The 22,004-nt window shown below is 33.8% G+C and overlaps 1 protein-coding gene across 3 annotated transcripts in view; it reads left to right on the forward strand.

Moving 5' to 3' along the window:
- Window positions 1-22,004, forward strand: part of LOC118188783 (MSL complex subunit 3-like) — a 136,407-nt gene that overhangs the window by 70,389 nt on the left and 44,014 nt on the right. For all 3 annotated transcript variants that reach the window (XM_085817821.1, XM_085817825.1, XM_085817826.1), the window contains one exon: window positions 16,650-16,790. In XM_085817821.1, coding sequence (XP_085673947.1) covers window positions 16,650-16,790 — 141 coding nt within the window. The remainder of the gene's footprint in view (window positions 1-16,649; window positions 16,791-22,004) is intronic.

Consider the following 22,004-nt stretch of genomic DNA (forward strand, 5'->3'; position numbering starts at 1 on the left):
GAGGCTACTCGTTTTTGAATTATGCGAGATACGTATGTACAGACACCACGAAGAACTCTCTTTAGAATTCATTTTAAAGCTGTTTTATAACTTTTTGGAGGAAAAGAGTCTTTTATTCTGTCCTTACATACAGATGTCACGCAAAAACATCGTTAAATTGCATTCAATAGCGGTCAGAATGGATATTTTCGTTGAGGTATATTGCCTGAAAATTTTTGCGATTACAAAACTTCTTTTTTACTTCGTACAAGGAAGTAAAAATGTCACCATATGTGACTGCAACAGCTCTAGCACCGCATTCCAAATGATAATTACAGTTCAACAAATAAATGTGTGGTGGATACAATTGTATAATTTAAGTAAAAATATCTTTTCAAATTTCTACTACATCCAAGCATGCATGCAGATGAAGCAAATAAAGGAAAACTTTTAGAGTACAAAGCCCCATCAGGGTTCTAATCCATAACATTTTTAGTTAGAGATCGCCATCATTGGGAGTTATAAACATGCTATGTTGACGGGAAGGAGAAAATTTCACTTCTCGGGTGAGCCAATTCAGAACTAGTTTCATTTCATCTGTCATCTTAAATTTAGTATACCACGGTATGTGACTTACAAAAACCTAGTTTCTGTACGAAGCTTGAGAAAAATCAAAGTTTAGAAGACGGTATATGCGCTCACACAGTATTTGGTTGATTGCCATTGTGATCATTATATATCAACAACAGGAATTTACTTATGTGTTTCTTATCTTTATACTCAGATGTAGCTGTCAGCGCAAGTAGAGAAAATTTACTGCTGTATATCATGTTCGAAAAAATAAAAATGATTTGTGACGTAAAGATCCTAGACAGACAGCTTCTAATTGCTTTCAAATTTTACCTCACATTACTAACGATATAATTGGATAACGATTCCAATAAGATAATGGTTTACCGATTTCATATAATAGCTAGAAAATATTTTCTTGAACTTATACTCAAATAAGTTAGGTGCTATTGATAATGAATACTGTATCAAGAAGTAGGTACGGCACTAGACATTTTGCTGCCTTTGTAAGTCAATAAATTCTCCTTTCCAGTGCCCTCCCCCTAAAGTCAACAAATTTTATTGCTTGATGCTTCACTAAATTCTAAAATTTTGCTATACTTAAATTCTGCCGTACCGGTACTGGTGATGATTTCAAATTCTCTGAGATTTGCTGTGTTATCTGAAAAACTGCAATTTCTTGTCGGCAAATTGCTAAAAATAGCTACAGAACAGGTTTCAACACTTAGCCGAGCCCTCCCGCTGACATCCCAAACGTTTGGAAACCCAGCTTATGAAAGCAAAAAGGAAGGGGAATGATTTCTCTCCGACTAACAATATGGATCAAGTGCTGGGCCGGTGCTACAGCGTCGGGCGGTAGAATATTTACAATTCAGGAAGGAACCGAACAACAGAATTTTGAAATTGCAGAGTTGGCATTGGCGGTGAAAGGTCAAGAGCTGGGCTTGATCAGGAGGCACTTTTTTTGGTGTACTGTAAAAAGTTTTGATTAACATTTCCCCCCCCCTGGTTGCGCACATGTTTGGGTGTCATTCATCTCCCTTTTGTTTCGCTTTAGTAATGTTTTTAAGAAGGAGTAGGGGAATTTAAAAAACAAAATGTTTGATATCAATGAGCTGTGAATTCATTAGTTTCAATAGCTCGTTTTAAGCATTAAAAAAAATCATTTTGCATAATCGAAAGATTTCATCTGAAAATAAATTTTTCACTTAAAAATGAGTTTTATAGTATTTTTCAAATATTACTTCTATTTTATTTTTGAAAATTGTCATAAGTAATGTTTTGATTCACTTAAAATTTTTTAATATATTAATTATTTCCAATTTTAATGACTCACGGGGGGGACACATAATTTTAAGGAATTCTTTTTATTATGTTTATGCAAACTCATAAGAATATGTATCTTTTATATTTCTCATACATTTGCCTCTGCATACACACACACATAAATATATTATAAATAGAAATTTCTGTTACATGTTTAAAAAAGTTTACAGAAGTTCTGTAGCAAATAAGTTCCTCTTCCTTAGTGATACCTTACCCAGAGGAGTCTCGATGAAGGCCAAATCATGCACAAAATTTACACCTGAAAAAAGAAAAAATATGCTGAAATATTTTCATTACTATATTCTCTGCAATAAAAGAGATCATATCCCCCCCCCCAAAAAATGCAAGAAGTACAATTACAAATTTTTAACAGAAAAAGGCATTCTTAAACAGCTGAAATTGTTTCACAAATTTTCGTGCAGATATAATGCAAATAAGAAATGCAGCAACAAAATATGTTCAACCAACCAAGCGTGACTAATTAGAAATATGATACATCAAAGCCTGGGACGACACTAAGTATATTGCCACCTGGTACTATCTCTGCATGTCCTAATTTCTACTGTCTTTGTAAATCCTGAAAATCTTTTTCCCTTCTAAATTCTTCTGCCTAGTACTCTCCCCTATATTATAAAATTTTGCTACTCAGTAGTCTCTAAATTCCGCAAATGTTGACTGCTGCTGGTCACACTGGCCCTGATCAAAGCAAAGAGCCAAGATGTTACTTGCTATTTATAAACTGCCTTATAAATGCCACAGAGCTAAAAAAAAGGCAGTTTTATTTTCCAAATATTCCATGAAAACTGTAACTGCAGTCGGAATTTAACACACACAACATTTATTTTAATAAAGTGATGAGTGCATTCAGTTCGATTTGCAGCAATGCATAAAAATATAATATTTGGAAACATAGAAGACCAGATTACTAAATTAGGGCATAGTATAGTCCAGCTATTTAGCAAAATGAAGAAGTAATTTAACGTATTGAAAATTGCCTCACATTTATGTAAGATACAATAAAAACTTAGATACTTTCACAATAAGTCTCATCTGCTCACAGGAATAGAATAGATATCCTATAAACTGCAAAAACCAAATTAGCAATTACGCAAGAAAATTGGAGAAAACATTTAGCTGCAAAGCAAACAATGAACACTGATTTTGTGTTAGAGCTCCTAATTATTCCCTAGATGGCTGTAGGATGTATTTCCCATCTTCGTATGTTTTGGTTGCTGCAATCAATGAAACTGGAAATTCCATGTCTCTTCAATCCCCAGAAATCATAGTAACTCTTACATGATTCTATGACCTTTCTCATCATTTCAAAGTATTCTTCAGTCAAGGTCAAACCCAATTATAATGAAACCATCTAGTTCAGGGAGATAATGCTAGACCTTCTGGCATGGAAAAGTCAAATGTTTCATTTCTAAAACCAAGAATGAAAGAAATAAGCTGCCATAACATAATTTAAAAAGTATATGAATAAATAAATAACATAAGTAAATTTAAGCATTAAGCTATGTACGACTACAAACCATCTCAAAAAGTACAACAGATACTGTTGCATAACATTCTGTCGATGCCTTATGCAGATAAGTCGTGGATAAGTCACAGTATTATCCACATATACAGATAAATCACAGTATAATATATAATTATATCATAGTGTATAACCACAGTTTAGAAAAATTACAAAACGTGTTATTTATAATCTATCTAAAATCGTACATTATATGATTTCTGAGAATAAATTCCTTCCAATTAAGAAACATAGGAATAAATAAAATGCAGTCATTGCAAATGCAGACATTATTATATTTTTTAACTGTACAGTATCCAGATAAAAGATGGTATGTTTTTCAACAGTTAAGATGTACAGGAACCATGTCCAACATAGGACCTATTACGACAACAGTTATACCAGGTTGTTCAATAAGTTCGCGGAACGGAAATGAAGAAACCAATTTTTATTGGTAAAAATGACTTTATTTTTCAACGTAGTATCCATCAACTTCAATACACTTATTCCAACGGTCTTCTAATTTATGGATCCCTTGACTGTAGTGGTTTTTTGGCAGCTCTGCAAAATATCCCTCCATGGCAGCTATTACCTCTTCGTTTGAAGAAAATTGTTTTTTATGGAGATATTGTTTGAGGTGTGGGAAGAGCCAGGTTTGAGGTGTGGAAGTCGGAGGAAGCTAAATCTGGCGAATAGGCTGGATGTTGCAACAATTCGTACTTCAATACAGTTATTTTAGCAATGGCTTTTTGAGTTGTGTGCGCAGGTGCATTATCTTGGTGGAAAATTATTTTCTTCTTCTGTAATCCGGATCTTCTTTCATGAATTTTTTCGTCTAATTCATTCAGAAGGTTAGAATAATAATCCGAATTAATTATTTTGCCAGTTTGAAGGTAATCTATAAATAAAATTCCTTTCGCATCCCAAAAAACTGATCAGGATCGTGATGATAGATCCAAGTCTCATCCATGTTGATAAATCGACAGATAAAGTCGCTTTTATTCTTCTTAAAACGCTCCAAATGTTGCTGGTTGCTCATTAAATTTTAAGAAAATTTAATGATGAAATGATTCTTTGCACTTATTTTCATTTAGTGAACAAACTGAAAATTTAAGAATTTTATTATTTGCATCATTGGATAAAATGGAGAAAAAAATCTTTTAAATGAAATTTTTTTTAAAAAATTTGTTTATTACTATTATTTTGGGGAGAATTGAAAATTGCTCAATTTTTTAAATTTTTTTATGTCTACAAGGTCGGACTATTAATTTCCAGGACTCATGGAATAACTCAGAAGAAAAAAAGGTTAAACACATAGCCATTTAATATGATTCAAAGTAATCCCCATCAGCCGTAATGCACATCCGTGCTCAGCTGTACAAATTTCGGAAAGAAGTTTTAAAGTCCTCTTCTGGAATGCTCTTTAATAGTGACATTACAGTTTTATTGATGGCTTCAACATCCTGAAATCTTGTTTCCTTCAGAGAATTTTTCAGCTTAGGAAACAGGAAAAAGTCTGCGAGTGCTAGGTCTGGAGAGTATGGTAGATGCTGCATTTAAACGACACCATGCTGGGCTAAGAATTGCCTCACAGGCAGCGCATTGTGTGGACAGGCATTGTCATGTAGCAGCAGCCAACTCCCGTTTTGTTGAAAATGAGGCCTTACTCTACGAATTCGTTTTCGAAGTCGGTCAAGAACTTCTGTGTAGAACTGTCCATTGATAATCATGTTAGGAGGAAGAAATTCATGATGAATGAGTCCATCACAATCGAAAAAAGCTATTAACATGCCCTTGATTTTGGTTTTTTCAAATTGAAATTTTTTCTGGCTTGGTAAACTTGGAGACTGCCATTCGGAGCTTTGATGCTTGGTTTCAGGGTCATATTGATAACACTAAGACTCGCCTCCTGTGACTATCCTATCCAGGAACGCAGGGTTAGCATCAGCGTTGTCAGTAAGTTCGCCACATGCATCCAGTTTCAATTGCTTTTATTCGTCCCTTAAATGGTGAGGAACAAATCTTGCATTTGCCTATGTCTTGCATCAAAATTCGCTGAATCGTCTCTTTGTCCATGTTGAATTCATTGGCGAGTACTCGAATAGTCAATCGACGATCACACTTCACCGCATCGCGAACTTTTTCAGTTGCTTCCGACGTGCGTACGGATTGCAGCCGACCCGTGTGGGGATCATCTTCGACGCTTTCGTGCACGTTCTGAAAGCGTTTATAAACCGTTCAAAAGTTCTTGAGCATGATAATGCTTCCTCGCCGTAAACTTGTTTTAACATTTCGCAGTTTTCCGCAGCTGTCTTGCCCAATTTGAAGCAAAATTTAATGTTAATTCTTTGCTCCATTTTCACTTCAACAATAGGAATTTAAGAGCTACATTTTAATGTGCCTTTCCAGGAGAACCACTTACTTCAGAATGGCGGAAATTGCACTGCACATGCGCAAGAAAACGCTCTTCAATATGCAATCATTGGCGTCATCTTCCGACTTTTCATTCTCCTATAGTTACGTCAGTCCCAGAAATTAATAGCCGGACCTTGTATTATTTTAAAATTACACATCTAAAAATTTATCGGTTACAAAATTTTGAAATTGTCACTGATGATTCACAAACTCCTCATGCTGCATTAATTGGGTGATCATTGGAAACATTAGTTTTAAAATTATAATCTCATTACATCACACTATTTTTCATACTGCCATGTAGATTTCTCTAACATTAATTTTATTTGCTAATTTATTAATATCAATCCTCTAACTGCAAAGAAATTAAGTTTAGTATAACGTTCTTTTGCTGTTTTGCAAGAATTCTTTCTCTCCCCTTTTTTATGTATATATTTTGCATTTTCAATTCATCTCATTTTATTAATTCCCTCCCTTGAAGGAAAAAGGATTGATTATTGTTTAAGATTACTTGCAATAAAATTTACCACATCAGTTTTAATGTTTCCATTTCATAAGTTTATACTCATTTTTCTCAGCATTTCATTTTAAAAGCTGAATTTCTTATTTTTATGGGAGTTTAAAATTCTAACATCAAAAAATTTATTTAAAATTTTTAAAATGATTATTGTACTATGATTCTAAACTAATGAGTGGACTGTATAGCAAAAGAACTAACTAATTTATTCACAGTAGTTAACTATTCAGGTCTAATACATGCTCTGGCATGTTCCTTAGCCGAATCCAGATGGCCAAGTGAGAGTTTCTCTCCCTATCCAATAGGTGGTGCTGTATTCTAACTTAACATGCCGCCGCCCGTTGAAATTACAAATTTCAACATGTAAATTACAAACCAACATACAATTTAAAAATTTAAGAATAACTAATTCTACAATACAATATGAAAGATGATAGATAATTGCATCATGAATATAATATAAAATAATGCAACATTTTAAAAACATAAACATTCACTATGCTACAATCGAACTTATTCTTTAAACAGTTCCATTTTAATGTAAAGCACAATTTTCAATAAGAACATAATAATGTAAACTAAGCATTATTACCCTGGATAGGTAATAAACAAATTTTACTAATACATCGAATATACACATCATTTGATGTTTTCACTTTAACAACTCTGGCCGTGTTATCCTTACCAGGTAAAACTTCTAGAATTCTAGCTAAAGACCATTTAAATCGCGGAAGATTATCTTCCTTTAACACAATGAACCATTTGGTGCGTTGTTGGAGATGATTTAAATAATCAGTTTGCCAACGTTTCCAAATAACTTGAATGAACTTGGTAATAACTTGCCATTTAGAAAGTCTATTATCTGCAAGATTTGACAAATCTGGTTCAGGATATGAAGTAATGGAACGTCCAATTAAAAAATGACCCGGCGTTAAGGCTTCAAAATCATTTGCATGTGTTGATAAAGGTAAAATTGGATGAGAATTGAGAATACCTTCAAACTGTGTGACTACAGTCCAAAATTCCTCTAAAGTTAATCTATAACTGCCGATTGTATGCTGAAGATGATATTTAAATGACTTAATACCTGCTTCACATAAACCACCAAAATTTGGTGCTCTAAGTGGAATTAGTTTCCAATTTATACCTTCAGATGTTAAGAAATCTGCTATGTCAGAATTAGATTTAAGGACTAAACTATGCAATTTTTTTAGTTCTGATTTTGCACCAACCATATTAGTACCGTTATCTGACATTATGGTATTACATTTTCCACGTCTAGCAATAAATCTTTTAATAGTAGCAAGTAATGAATCTGTGGTTAAATCAGTTACTACCTCTAAATGTATTTGCTTTAGTAGCTAAACATATGAATATAACAACGTACACTTTTGCATAATTACCCTTTCTCTGATTTTTATACTTAATGAGGAATGGACCAGAAAAATCGAGTCCACACGTATTAAATACAAACCCTGGGTTAACTCTCTCACCAGGTAAATTTCCCATAAGTTGTTCACATACGATTGGTTTAACCTTAAAACATGTTACACATTCGTGTACAACTTTACGAGCTATATCTCGACCATTAATAACCCAAAATTTACTACGAACCTGATGCAATAGTGCTTGAGCACCAAGATGTAAATATTTAACATGGTAATACTGAAAAATCAATCTACTAAATACATATGATTTTTTGGCATTACATAAGGAAACTTTTGATTGTAATTAAGATTAATATTGGCAAGTCTGCCTCCTACTCTCAGAAGAGAATTATTATCTAGAAATGGACATAAAAATTTTAACTTACTTTTGGAAGAAACACAATTCTTATTTTTTAAAGATAGAATATCCTTGCTAAAATGTTGTAACTGTACATACCTGATCAAGATTTTCTCAGCGTCATCCAATTCTTTAACACTTAGAGAACCTATTAAATTTTTTCCCTTACAATTGGCTATAAATTTACAAACAAAACTTAACACACGAATAATACAAATATAGTTATTACTTATGTTAAGTATATGATCTAAAGTAAGGGAATTAGAGTTCACATTTAGATTAACTAAGTCATTATCCTTAAGTTTAAGTTCTTTGACGTATTCCACATTATCCATATCAGATGAAATTACTTCACAAGGATTAGTCAAAAACCTCTCCTTGTTCAAAAAAGTTGGTCCATACCACCATAAATCATTATGAAGATCTTTAGGTTCAGCTCCATGTGATATCAAATCAGCTGGATTATTGTGAGTGCTAACATGGTATCACTCATGAACAGCAGTCATGCTTCGAATAACAGATACTGTATTAGCAACAAATGTCTTTAGTTGATAAGGTTCCTTCTTAATCCATGCTAACACTATTGATGAATCAGTGAAGTAATACACCTTCACTATACCTTCACTATAGGAAGCTGAATGGCCTCTAATATTCTTTTCATTAGTTTTACCAACAGAACTGCACCACAAAGCTCCAAACGAGGAATGGTAATTGACTTCAGAGGTGACACGCGAGACTTGCTCCACAGAAGTCTTGATGAACATTCATTTGAAGATGGCATACATTTCACATAAATTGCAGCACCGTAGGCTTTCTGACTAGCATCACAGAATCCTATAATTTCTATTTGCTGTAATCCATTGTTTAGAACAAATCTAGGGATGCGATAATCGTTGACTATTTTGAGACTATACAGAAATGCCTTCCATGCTTCAGAATAATTTTTAGGAAGAGATGTATTCCAATTTAATTTTAGAAGCCAAAGGTTTTGTAGAAATATTTTCGCTTTTGTCGTAACAGCTCCAATTAAACCTAACGGATCAAAGAGGCGACCTATCGTTGATAAGACATCTCTTTTCCTGCCTGTTGATTCAAAGTCAGGTATCTTTAAATCGTAAGAAAAACAGTCTGTAGACGTATTCCATGACATTCCTAAGGCCTTTGTAATCTGAGGCTTTTTTGTAACTTGAAAAGAGTAATCCTGAGCTTCACTTTCTTTATTCTTCAATAGTTCTGCGTTATTTGAACATCATTTGTGTAACTGCATTCCACCACGTTCTAGAAGACAGGTTAACTGTGTTTGCAACTCCTTGGCTTCTTGCAGCGTATTAGCTCCATTGATAATGTCGTCCACATAGCAGTCCTTCAGTATGGCTCTTGAGGCATGAGGAAAGTCAGTTGCTTCATCCATTGCTAACTGTTTCAGGACCCTTGTTGCAAGGAATGGTGCACTTACCGTTCCGTATATTACAGTCCTTAGACGATAAGTCTTCACAGTACTACCAACTGATTCTTTCCACAAGATCAACTGCAGATTTCGTTGAGATGGTTCAATAAGTATTTGTCTGTGCATCTTCTGAACATCAGCTTCTAATGCATAGTTGTACTTTCGAAATCTAATAATAATAGAAAATAAATCTTCTTGAGGTATTCGCCCTTTCATTAATTTTAAATTAAGTGATTTTCCATTGCTAGTAGCCGCTGATGCATTAAACACAACGCGAAGGTTGGTATAGGCTTTCTTTGGCCGATAAACTCCATGATGACTAAGATAATTGCAAGTCGATGTTTCAATTTCTTGAACTTCTTCCATGTGATTCAGATCCTTATATTCCTTGATAAAATTCTTATATAATGTTTTCATATTCGAATCACTTTATAGTCAATTCCACCCTTGATGCAATCTTTTCTCAGCCAGCGTTTTCGATTATCCTAATTCTACGCCTTCCCTTATGGGTAATTGAACTACATATCTTCCATCATTTTATCTATAGTGAGTACGCTTGAAATGTTCTTCACAGTATTTTTCTTCTTCACTCAAAGCATCCTCGATATTTTCAATGGATTCAACTTCCCAAAATCTTTGCAAAATTTCTTCAACTCTTTCTTGTCTATTTTTAATTAAACCACAATAATTTACATCTGAGTTACTCTTGCATGCACCAGACACGATATATTCAAAAACTGTTTCTTGGAATATTAACGGTTGATTTTCTAATTGAAATTGTCCTTGTTTTAAAATCTCAAAGAACAATTCGGCTCCTAATAACATATCTATTTTGTTAGGTGTTCCAAATTGCGGATCCGCCAATTCAATACCAATGGGAATATTTAATGACTGCACATCTAAATTCCTTGACGGAATTACATTGGTTATTTTAGAAATAACTAAACATTTAACTGATCTTACATATGTTAAATCCTTATTCGAAATCTGTACATCTAGTTGGTAATTAATATTTATAACGTTCTCATTAATTCCGGATACAGATGCATAAATTCTTTCTTTCTTTATATTTAACAAGTTAGCAACTCCTTCCCACAGGAAACAACTCATACTGCCGTTATCAAGTATTACACAAACTGGGATTCTTTTTCCTTCGAAATTGCAAATATATATCATTGCAGTCGCCAATAAGACGTTTTTTCTGCGTGTCAAAAGACAACTTGATTGATTTTTATTAGACATCTGTGTTCTTATTTATAATTTCGTCACTCGCTGCTTCCGTTTTTGTTTCGTCTAACGTATGTTCGATGCCGCCATTTCTGAGCAGGCGATGTATTAATGAATGTGTTTTTTATGGCATTCCGAACATCTGAACTTAGAATTGCATTTTGCGATTAAATGTTTGTTACTGAGTTTAGACACAATTTATGGTTTTTAACTATTTCATATCTTTGATTTGGATTTAGTTTAAAAAAGAATCACATTTATGCAGTGGATGATTGTTATTTTTGCATATAACACAAATCGAAACACTATCGGTTTTAATCATCAGAGCCTTTGATTTCGAACTTTTTTCCAACGGATATTTCATTTTATTAATACTACGGTTAATGTTATCCAGTAACTGACATCTTTTCTCTAAAATCGAAATTAATTCATCAAACGTAGGAACTTCCGTAGCATTAATGCTTAATTTAAATTGTTTGCGCGTTTCAAAATCTAGTTTCTGAAGTACAATATTTAATAACAGAATGTCGGATAAATTATTTTTCTCATACTTTAAAGCATTCAAAGCCCTAACGTTTTTAGTAACATTATCTATTACATATCTTATTCCTTTAGACAATTCGAATGTTAAAGTATGTGAATCCATTATTGACTTTATATGCATCTCAATTAATATTCTGTTATTTTCATACCTATCTTGAAGAGCTTTAAATAGAGAATTAAAAGTATAATCAACAGTTTCAAGATTTTTTGCTTCATCAGTTAAAGCAGCCTTTAAATAGAAGTGTTTCTGAACTTCTGTCAGTTGCGCGTTATTCACTATGATGTTTTCGAATTGAAGCTTAAAATTATTCCAATCGGTATATTTACCAGAAAATTTAGGAATTGGTAATTCTGGCAAACGTACTTGTACTTTAGGATCAAATTTACTGCAATCATTTTCATGTTGAGTATGAGCGATAGATGATAGAATTTCCATAATTCTTACCTCCAGAACTTCCGTTCTTTCTTCCATTTCAGCGATTTCTTCATCGATGGCTGTGACATGTTTTTCATCAACGCTTTCAAAATATCTAATCCTTAAGTTTCTAATATCCATTTGAATGCTTTGTAGCAATCTATACTTTATTTGAATTTCATTCTTATTTGAACTTTACTATATTTTTTCATCATATTCCTTCACTATATTTTCTAACCTAGTTAGTTTTGCTTTTAACGAAGTTTTATTTCTATCTAATGCCAGCATTTTGCTCATTTCTCCGGTTCTGCTGACCATGTACTATGATTCTAAACTAATGAGTGGACTGTATAGCAAAAGAACTAACTAATTTATTAACAGTAAGTAACTATTCAGTTCTAATACATGCTCTGGCATGTTGCTTAGCCGAATCCAGATGGCCAAGAGAGAGTTTCTCTCCCTATCCAATAGGTAGCGCTGTATTCTAACTTAACAATTATAGAATAAACTCTTCTTTAAAAAAAAAAAAAAAGTCAATGTAATTTTTATGTTAGGGCTGCCTCTTCCCCCCCCCTAAATCAATGGGGGCTGGATTTTTTCCCCAACCATTTGGCATTAACTGATTTATTAGGGGGGGAAGGGATTATTAATTGTTGAGATGTGAATTTTGAATTGAATAATTTGATTTACAGCATGTTATTGAAGCTAAGAATATTAAAGTTAAAAAATGAGTAAAAGCTTTTTTAAAATAAGTTTTTATTTAAAACCCATAAAATAGTTAAAAAAAAACTAAGTAGAAAAAAGAATTTATCATATACTCTAATAGGAAAAAAAGAGATTTAAATAATTCTCTTCACAAAATTCTGGTATGGTTTTATATTATAAATAGACTATAAACTATAAATATAACTATAATATAATTATATATATAATATATATATATAACTATAAATATAACTATAATATAATATTATATAAATAAAACTTCTTAATTGTAGTTATATAATAAAGTATTTTACTCTTTAAGTTAGATGACAATCAATTTTGTCATTTCAGTTGTATAAATTAGGAGAGGAAATGAAACATATATGCATGCTATCAGTGGGAGCAAAACTGTAAAAGTTGAGGTTTCTGAAATCTGTGAAGTACATAAAAATCGTTAAAGATAAATTTCATTTTTATAAATTGCCTGCTCTGATAACTGTTTTGTTGATATTTTCAAATGTTTGCAAGGATGCCTAAAAGTATATGCTTTATAAACTTTAGTAATCAAACTGCATTATTAAAAGTATATGCAGTTATCTTTATAAATGTATCATATTCATGACATGAAATTGTAGCTATATTTTGTGAAGAGAATTATTTTGTCTCGTGTTCCTATTGAACTATATGATAAATTATTTTTCTCCTTTTAGTTTATTAAATAGTTTATTTGATTTTATTTATCAATAAAATTTTATAATATGGGTAACCATAGTAAGACTTTAATGTTTTAAAATTGTCTGTTACACTCACTCTGCATTTAGTATATTGTTTGTATTAACTGATATAAACTGAATGTAAATTGTGTGTTTTTACACATAAGTCTGTATTTATATATATTTCTGTATGTACGTATCCAAATGATCAGAAGGTTGTTGATGCTTGTTCCTTGATCTATTGCACCAAGATATTTTACTGTACATTTATTTACAAGTCGTATGCCACCTGGCATGTTTACAAGCGTTATGCCTCCTGGCATGTACATGATAGACATATTCTGCCACCTGGCATGTGAATTGATACATCATATTAGTTTTCTGCCACCTGACAGATACGATGCAATTACCTCAATTAGCGGTAATACGCCCGACATTTTGGCGTGTCCGCTTCCCTTACGTTCTGTAACGCAACTAACTTTTTGTGCGGTGCGCCCTCTGGGCACAAATCACCGCAATCACCGAGGAGGCCAAAACATCCTGCCGAAAACGTCTGTAAAAGAACGGAAGCCGGTAGTTTAATTTTGTTATTATTTTCATTACATAAGAGCGAAAGAGAAGGTTCAAGGATTGGCGTTTGTTTTGTCTGATTGGAAGTATCCGTCTCTAAATCTTTCGATGCGGCGTCACATATTAACGAATTATGCAAACCTTGGACATTGCACAGTCTGCATTTTTCATCTTTATGAGCACAGAAACGCCTTGGATGCCCTTTCGAAAAGCAAATAAAACATAAACCTCGATCCATTAATGCCTTTCGGCGAGCCTTTAAATCAAGTGCGCAATCATGATTCATATGACAAGCAGATAAACAAAATATGCAGACATTTTGATTTTCTTTCTTAGGCGGGGTAGAGAACTTTCGCTTTGGATTAAAATGTGATTTTTGAAAGTATTTAGAGGGAGTTTCGCTTTGACTAGTTAATACCGAAGCACCTTGCTTATTTGTACTGTAATCATTTCTTTTAGAATGTATGTAAGATTTATTTTGATAACCTTGATGGGAACTTTTGTTTCGCATTGATGTTTCATTTACATCAAAATTCTTAGAACGCGCTAACATCATTGATGTTTCCCTACATTCCACTTCAGTTTTCAAGAACGTTAGTAGTTCATTAACATCGAAATTTTGTTTATCACTTCTTTTCTTAGTGAATTCTAGAGTTAAATTCTCGGGTATTAACTCGGGTATAACAAAATGGGGGATAATAAATGTCCATAAGAACCACTAGTAACATTTAAAGAATTTAAATTCCTTATTTGTATTTCTATGTCGTCATAAAGCTTCCTCAAAGAAGCCGTATTTCCGGAATATTTTACAGGTTCTAAACTCAACAATTTATTCATATGCGCATTAATTAGCAGGTCATCTCTGCCGAAACGGTTTTTTAGTATATCAACAGCCACCGTATAGTTTTCACTAGTAAATGTTAATCCACTAATAGCATTTAAAGCTAAACCTCCCAAAAGCGATTTTAAATAACAAAACTTGTCAACCGAACTGAGACTTTCGTTTTGGTGAATGGAATTACTAAACTGATTCCAGAATTCAAGCCAAGAACAAGGATCACCGTAATATTTTGTAATCGTTAATTTTGGCAATTTTAAAATATTAACTTCACACGTTTTCAACTTCGGAGATATAGTTTTCTCACTAGAATTTCTAGATTCAACTTTACACGCATTTTTTCTTAATTTTTCCTGAATTTTACATTTAAAACTTATAATTCTTTCCTGATATTCCTGCGCGGAAATTACTTCTGTTTCCAACTCCTGTTCCGTAATTATAAGTTTTTCAATCTCAGAATCGTATTGTTTCAACAACTGCGATTTTTCAAGTAACATTTCGAGTAATTCTTTTAATTTCTCATCCGCGGTTTCACCCTCTTCTAACAATGCAGAATCTATTTTACTCATCAACTTAGTAGTTAAGCTACGCGTCACCGTACGCAACTTCTTTGCCTTATTCATAGCCTCCATTTTACCATTAGAGTCTATCAACTATAATAATCACCAAGATTTTTATTCAACAATTCTATTCAAAACTGGAAAAATGAAAAAGGGCCTACCTCGAATTTCTTCGCGTTAAATCCTGGCTTTTCAGTCATGAACTCACTAATTTTCTTCGTCCATTCTTCATCTCCACAAATCAAGTCCGGTGTCACCAGAAAAAATGTACGTATCCAAATGATCAGAAGGTTGTTGATGCTTGTTCCTTGATCTATTGCACCAAGATATTTTACTGTACATTTATTTACAAGTCGTATGCCACCTGGCATGTTTACAAGCGTTATGCCTCCTGGCATGTACATGATAGACATATTCTGCCACCTGGCATGTGAATTGATACATCATATTAGTTTTCTGCCACCTGACAGATACGATGCAATTACCTCAATTAGCGGTAATACGCCCGACATTTTGGCGTGTCCGCTTCCCTTACGTTCTGTAACGCAACTAACTTTTTGTGCGGTGCGCCCTCTGGGCACAAATCACCGAGGAGGCCAAAACACTGTATTTATTTGCAATGTGAAATGTAAATGTAAAATTGTGCAGTTTATATATATATATATATATATATATATATATATATATTAATAAAAAGGGGTTACTATGCATACTTTTGTGAAGTAAAGGAAAACTTCTTAATTGTAGTTACATAATAAAGTATTTTAGTCTTTAAGTTAGCTGACAATCAATTTTGTCATTTCAGTTGTATAAATTAGGAGAGGAAATGAAACATATATGCATGCTATCAGTGGGAGCAAAACTGTAAAAGTTGAGGTTTCTGAAATCTGTGAAGTACATAAAAATCGTTAAAGATAAATTTCATTTTTATAAATTGCCTACTCTGATAACTGTTTTGTTGATATTTTCAAATGTTTGCAACCTATTTGACGTTCTCCTAACTCTGCAATAACTTTAATTTATATTAGTGGTATGCATGGCTTTGTTTTAAATAATATAAACTGCTTGTTATATTGGGTTTTGAACATGTTTTAATTTAGTCTTTAATTATTCAGTAATAGTTCTGAAGGCCTCTTCTGTGGTATCATTTTATATTGCTACACTTTCTATTTTATAACCAGCGTTTTTACTTCTTGCTCAGTAAAAAGGAACCAAAAATTATGTCATTGACATTTTTATAAATTGAATAATTACTAATTAAAACTTAATATTTAATTTAAAAATACCTCCTATAAAGAGAAGATGTAGTCTTGTGCAAATCAGTCTAGAATTTAAGAAAATGTAAAAATAGTCACCATCTTAAATTACCAGGTGTTTTTAAACATTTTTGTATGTATTAAGAATGAATACCTGTAGTATATGCAAGAAGGTTTTAAATACTTTTAGATTTTTGCTAGTATTTGAAGCCATATATATATATATATAGATTTTATTTATTTATTATTATTTTTTTTTTTTAGATTAAATCTCTGTAAAGAAGCAATGGATGGTATACGGGTATATTTTGATTTTACCTTGCCACATATCCTCCTCTATCGCCAAGAGAAAAAGCATTTTTACACAGTTGGAACTACATGTGCTCCAATCAGTAATATTAAAAAGTATGTAATCCAATGAGTAATTAAAAGTATTTATTTTATTTATTTATTTTTTAATATTACTGGGTATTCAAGAAAGTCCATAGGGTTTTCGTCACTCATCAAAAACGGCCTATAAAAGTCTTAAACACTAATATATTCTTAGAAATAATCCCCTTTGTCTTCAGTTACATGTTTCCAACAAGACACAAGCTTATAAATGGCCTTTGAAAGAAAATCCTTTTTTCTGGAGTCCAAAAATTGTGATACAGCCTTTGTGACATTGTTGTGTTTTCAAAATGGCTGTTCTTGCAGGTGGTTATCCATGGCCAAAACAGGTAATAGTCCCATTAAAGTAATATCTGGGGAACACGATGGCCAAAGCAGAACTTCCCAGCCCACTGTTTTTATCACCTTCTTGGTCCTTTTTGCCTTATGAGTTCTGGCATTATCATACAGAACTCCTCTACTGTTCACCAGTGATGGCTACTTCTGGTGTACTGGCGCTGAAATTTTTTGCAGCTGTGATAGTTAGACTTCAGCTGTTATGTTTCCCATCTTTTAGGTATTCATAGTGGACTATGCCAGCACTGGTTTGTTTAGCAACCTATGAGACCAAACCAAAAGTCAACCAATGATGTCTGCTCGTCTAGTTATCATACATGATCAATTTTTCATCACATGTCAAAATTTGGTCCAGGAATGAGGGTTATTATACCGCGACAGCAACAACGAGCAGATGTTCAACCATTGGAGCTTGTTCTTGGACAGGACATGAGGAACCCACTTGCTTAGTTTCCATGTTCTCCCAAGGTTATGAAAATGTGATTGAATGGTTTTGTCAGATACTCTAAACCTGTGTGCAAGCTTCTGGCAGGTTTAATAAGGATTCTGTTTGACTCCTCCTCCAGCTGGAATTTTTTGAGGGTGGATGAATCACAAACAGGAGGCTCGTCCTCAATGCTCTGTCTTTGAAAGAAAATTGGCAGAACCACTTTTGAGCAGTCCGTTCACTCACTGATACCTCTCCAAATGTGAAGCATATTCTTCTAACAGCCTCTGCAGCATTGTTTCCTAATTGTCCTCTTAAAGCAAGATGGGCCAAAAATCTCCTTTTCCACTGACATGTTCTTTTCAAGATTTTACTTCCTACTAAACTGATAGAGAAACATGCTATTCACTGAAGAACTATCTGCTGAATAAGGCTTAAAAGGAATGTAAACAAATGGCGTCATCAGAATCAATTTGACCGCACTAATCCGCCAAAAGTAATTGTTTTTAAAAAACTGCATGAACTTTCCTGGTTACCTGATACATATTATGTGGGGTTTTTATTTTGTTTTCATTTCCCTCTGTTTAAAAATGACGCACCAAGAAGGATTTATCTGAATGATTCTCCTGAGGGATATCGAGCCAAATTCTGTCTAACTGACGCGTTAGATCGTCAACATCCCGAGCTGGTTGGAGAGCCCTGCCCATAATGCTCCAAATGTGCTCAATAGGAGAGATATCTGGCAACCTTGCTGGCCAAGGTAATGTTCGGCAAGCAGTAGAAACATGTGCAGTGTGTGAGCGGGGCATTATCTTGCTGAAATGTAAGCCCAGGGTGGCAAAACATGAAGGGCAACACAACAGGCCTTAGAACTTCATTGACGTACCGCTGTGCTGTAAGATTACAACTGATGACAACCAAAGGTGTCCTACTATGAAATGAAATGGCACCCCAGACTATCACTACTGGTTGTAGGCCTGTCTGCCAGAAGACAGGCAGGTTGGTATCACACTGCTGTCTGGAGCGCTCCAGACTCGCCTTCGCTGGTCATCGGGGCTCAGTTCAAAGCGGGACAGATCACTGAAGACTATTCTACTCCAGTCAGTGACATTCCAGTGCGAATGAGCTTGACGTTGTACAGAGGTCAATGGCACTCGGCGCAAGTGGCGCTGTGACCTCAGTCCCCTTTCTGTGAGCCGTCTATGAATGGTTATTGCGGTCACTGAAGCACTAACTGCACGTACAATCGATGATAATGATGCATCTAGGGCTGTGTGTGCCGCTCTGACAATTGCTTGGTCTTCACGTTCTGCCGTTTCTCTAGGCCTACTGCTTCCTTCTTGACACTGTGTGCAACCATGGTTCATCCTTTCCTGCCAACATCGTCTAATAGTGGCATTGTTCCTGCTCAAATGTTGATCTATTCGCCAATAAGTCCAATCGGCTTCTTTGAGCCCAACTACATGACTTCTCTCAAATTCTGGCATCTGCGCAAATCGTTCACACACCTGTATGAGAGGCATAGTTACTGTCTACCAGAGTACATAGAATGAAATTTGTGAAGAATTTATGACCTGGAATCGTAATTTCTCCTCTTAAATATCCTGCCAGTTGCACAGATCAGATGCGCTATAGCGACAACTGTTCATTCATTGGTAGCCAAAATGTAAAATTTTGCTGTGTCCAGTTTGCTTTATATCTTCTTGGAGCGTCTTTTTTTCCCCCCCCTAAGAGTGTAATATATACATATATATGCGTACATATTTTTTAAAGTTATGAAAATAGTAATTTTTTCCTGCTGAATTTTAATTTTGGATAACGTTGAGAGTTTTGGCATAGTGTGAAACTTGGTTCCCTACTAAAGGAGCATACTTGCTGTAAGTTAAACATAAACTTTTTGTTGAGTTTCTGAGTGTTTTCCTTGAGCTTAACAAAACCGATGAACAGGATATGTCAACCTACGACATGAGAGAAAAAGTGTAGCATGAAGAAGAGGGAAGATGATTAACATTTGACTAATATTTCAGCAGGTATTTGGCTGCAACGATGCCATACGATACATCATATAAAAGCTGTTTGGTACACTGCTAGATTCTAATTTCCATTCTCGTCTTCAGCAGATCTATTCTGTGCATCATATTTTCGAACAACAGGGGAGAGAATCACTACTACTGGCCACTTTAGTAACCAGATGGAACGCACATTCTGGACAGGTACATTAGGAAAACGTACGATCTTCACACACATTTCTTGGCCTCTACCGCGGGACTATATTGCACTGAACTTTATGCATCTTCAGACTGTGCAGATGCAAGGAAGAGTACAAATTTCCCTACACTATCCCATGCAGAGCTAAAAAGAGGATTTAAAAAAATGTTAGTTAAAGTTCAAGTGCTAACAGATTCATATATTTTGTGTGTTCGTCCCTGCCAAGATTCTTTGTTAAAATATCGACAAACATTTATGCTTAAGACACATACTTAATATCAATTTTCTTTTTATCATGTCTATTAATGAAAAGTTTGTTGGAGAGTGATGAACTGGATTTTTCACTAATTGCTGTGTATTTTGTTTTTCACTGCATAACACAGATTGTTCTGCTGTCATCTCCAAAAATACCTATCTCTCTCAAAAGCAAACACAAGTGAATCACTTCTTTTGAAACTTCAGTTAACACTATATATTCTTCTTCAGTACTTGATAGCACTACAATTCTGTGCTTGCATGACTCCTAGGATATAGGGCTTCATACTAAATACGTAACATAGCCACGAAAAGACTTCCTTTCGGGAATATTTTCGGCAAAATCCATGTCTACATAACATTTAAGACTTTCATTTGTTTTGTTCATTTGTCTTCATGTTTAGCGTAGATTTAAAGTATTGAACTATGTGTTTTACTTGCAGGGTTCGTATGGTCCTTAAAAGTCCTTAAATTTTTCAAAAATTATTTTTGGTCCTTAAAAGTCCTTACTTTTGGTCAAAATGAATAAATGGTCCTTAATTTTGCTCATTTGACATTTCTTATCATTTCTAATGATTGCCAATCTAAGTGTGAATTGTGATTTCTCATGAATATGGAATTAAAATTACACGGCTCTTAACCAATCTGTTGGCGGATTTGCGTTGCAAACGATAAAAATACAATTAGCTACCCTAGAACGAAAGTATCGGTGTCTGATTGGCTATTACCCAATCTTTCGAAACATTTGTTATCCATAAATTTAGGCAGATTGTGACGAAAGCGTGAAGCTGGAAGTTCTTTAAGAGGCGAAAGTGATGATGAAGGTGCTCGAGAAAAAAAAAGGGGGGCATTCTGAAAATATTTACCAAAATTAGAACAATCCCAACCTGGAAGGCCAAAATCCTTCGACGCCAATAGGAACGAGATGCCTGGAAAGTGCATCTTCAATAAACTGTGGCTTCATCAAGCTGACTACAAAGACTGGATATTGATAGATGACAATCCTTATAAAGCTAAATGTGGTCTTTATCTGAAACAAATTGAAATTTCTAGAATGGGAGTGTCTGCGCTGAAAATTCACGTGAAAGGTAAGTTTCGTTTTATCATTTCAATTTGTTTTTACGCGATTTTGCTTAGCTTGATTTCTGTGTTTGTTTGAATTAAGCCATAAATTAATTTTTGATCTCCTTCTACGGAGTTTATTCTCTTTTGCACATATATGTATGGGATATTGGGATTATGAGTTTATTTCTGCAGAGGGTCTGTTATCAATTTCGCAGGAAAACTGTTGGCTCCATTTCGATTTTAGGTCGCCAAGGGCAAATTCGGTAATGCTAGCCGAGAAAAAGTGAAGTTCGGAAATACGTTTTGAAGATTCAATAGACAATTAAGTATTTGGTTTAATCCTATGCACAAGGGATTTGGCAATGAGCAGTAACGGAGCATATACGAAGTTTTATCGATTTTAAAAAAAAAAAAAAAAAAGTGCTGTTGATAGTAATGCATTACTTTTGCTAATGGCGATACAATTATTAGTTGAAAAACAACTAACTAATTAAAAAACTTTTAATATTTTTAAAGCTGAAAACAACTAATTGAAACTAATTTTCCTGAATTAACTAGACACAAAATTAACTCTCATGAATTACTAAAGTTATTGGGCAGAAGTTTAACTGAAAATATACATTCCGTATTGTATATATATTTATACAGTACAAAGTCTGAGGTCCAGACTCGTCGGGACTTCGGCGATCCCAGATTGAAGATTTTTCTGGATATTAGATCATTTTAAATCTACTAAGATGGCACGTAGAAATTATAAAATTTAAAATATGAAATCGTGATTTATGAAATAATGAAGCATTTATGATTTTAAGGGTATCAAAATTTACAAAAGAAAAGAGCTTAATATTTATATGTTTAATTTATTAAACATTTCTTTCAATGTAAGTTGTTTGATTTTTTTGCTCTGCTAATACTTTAGACTAATTCTCTTGACTAAT

Source organism: Stegodyphus dumicola, chromosome 1 (assembly GCF_044657685.1).
Source record: "Stegodyphus dumicola isolate Sdum_Otavi_A_Nest chromosome 1, ASM4465768v1".
Taxonomy (NCBI): Eukaryota; Metazoa; Arthropoda; class Arachnida; order Araneae; family Eresidae; genus Stegodyphus; species Stegodyphus dumicola.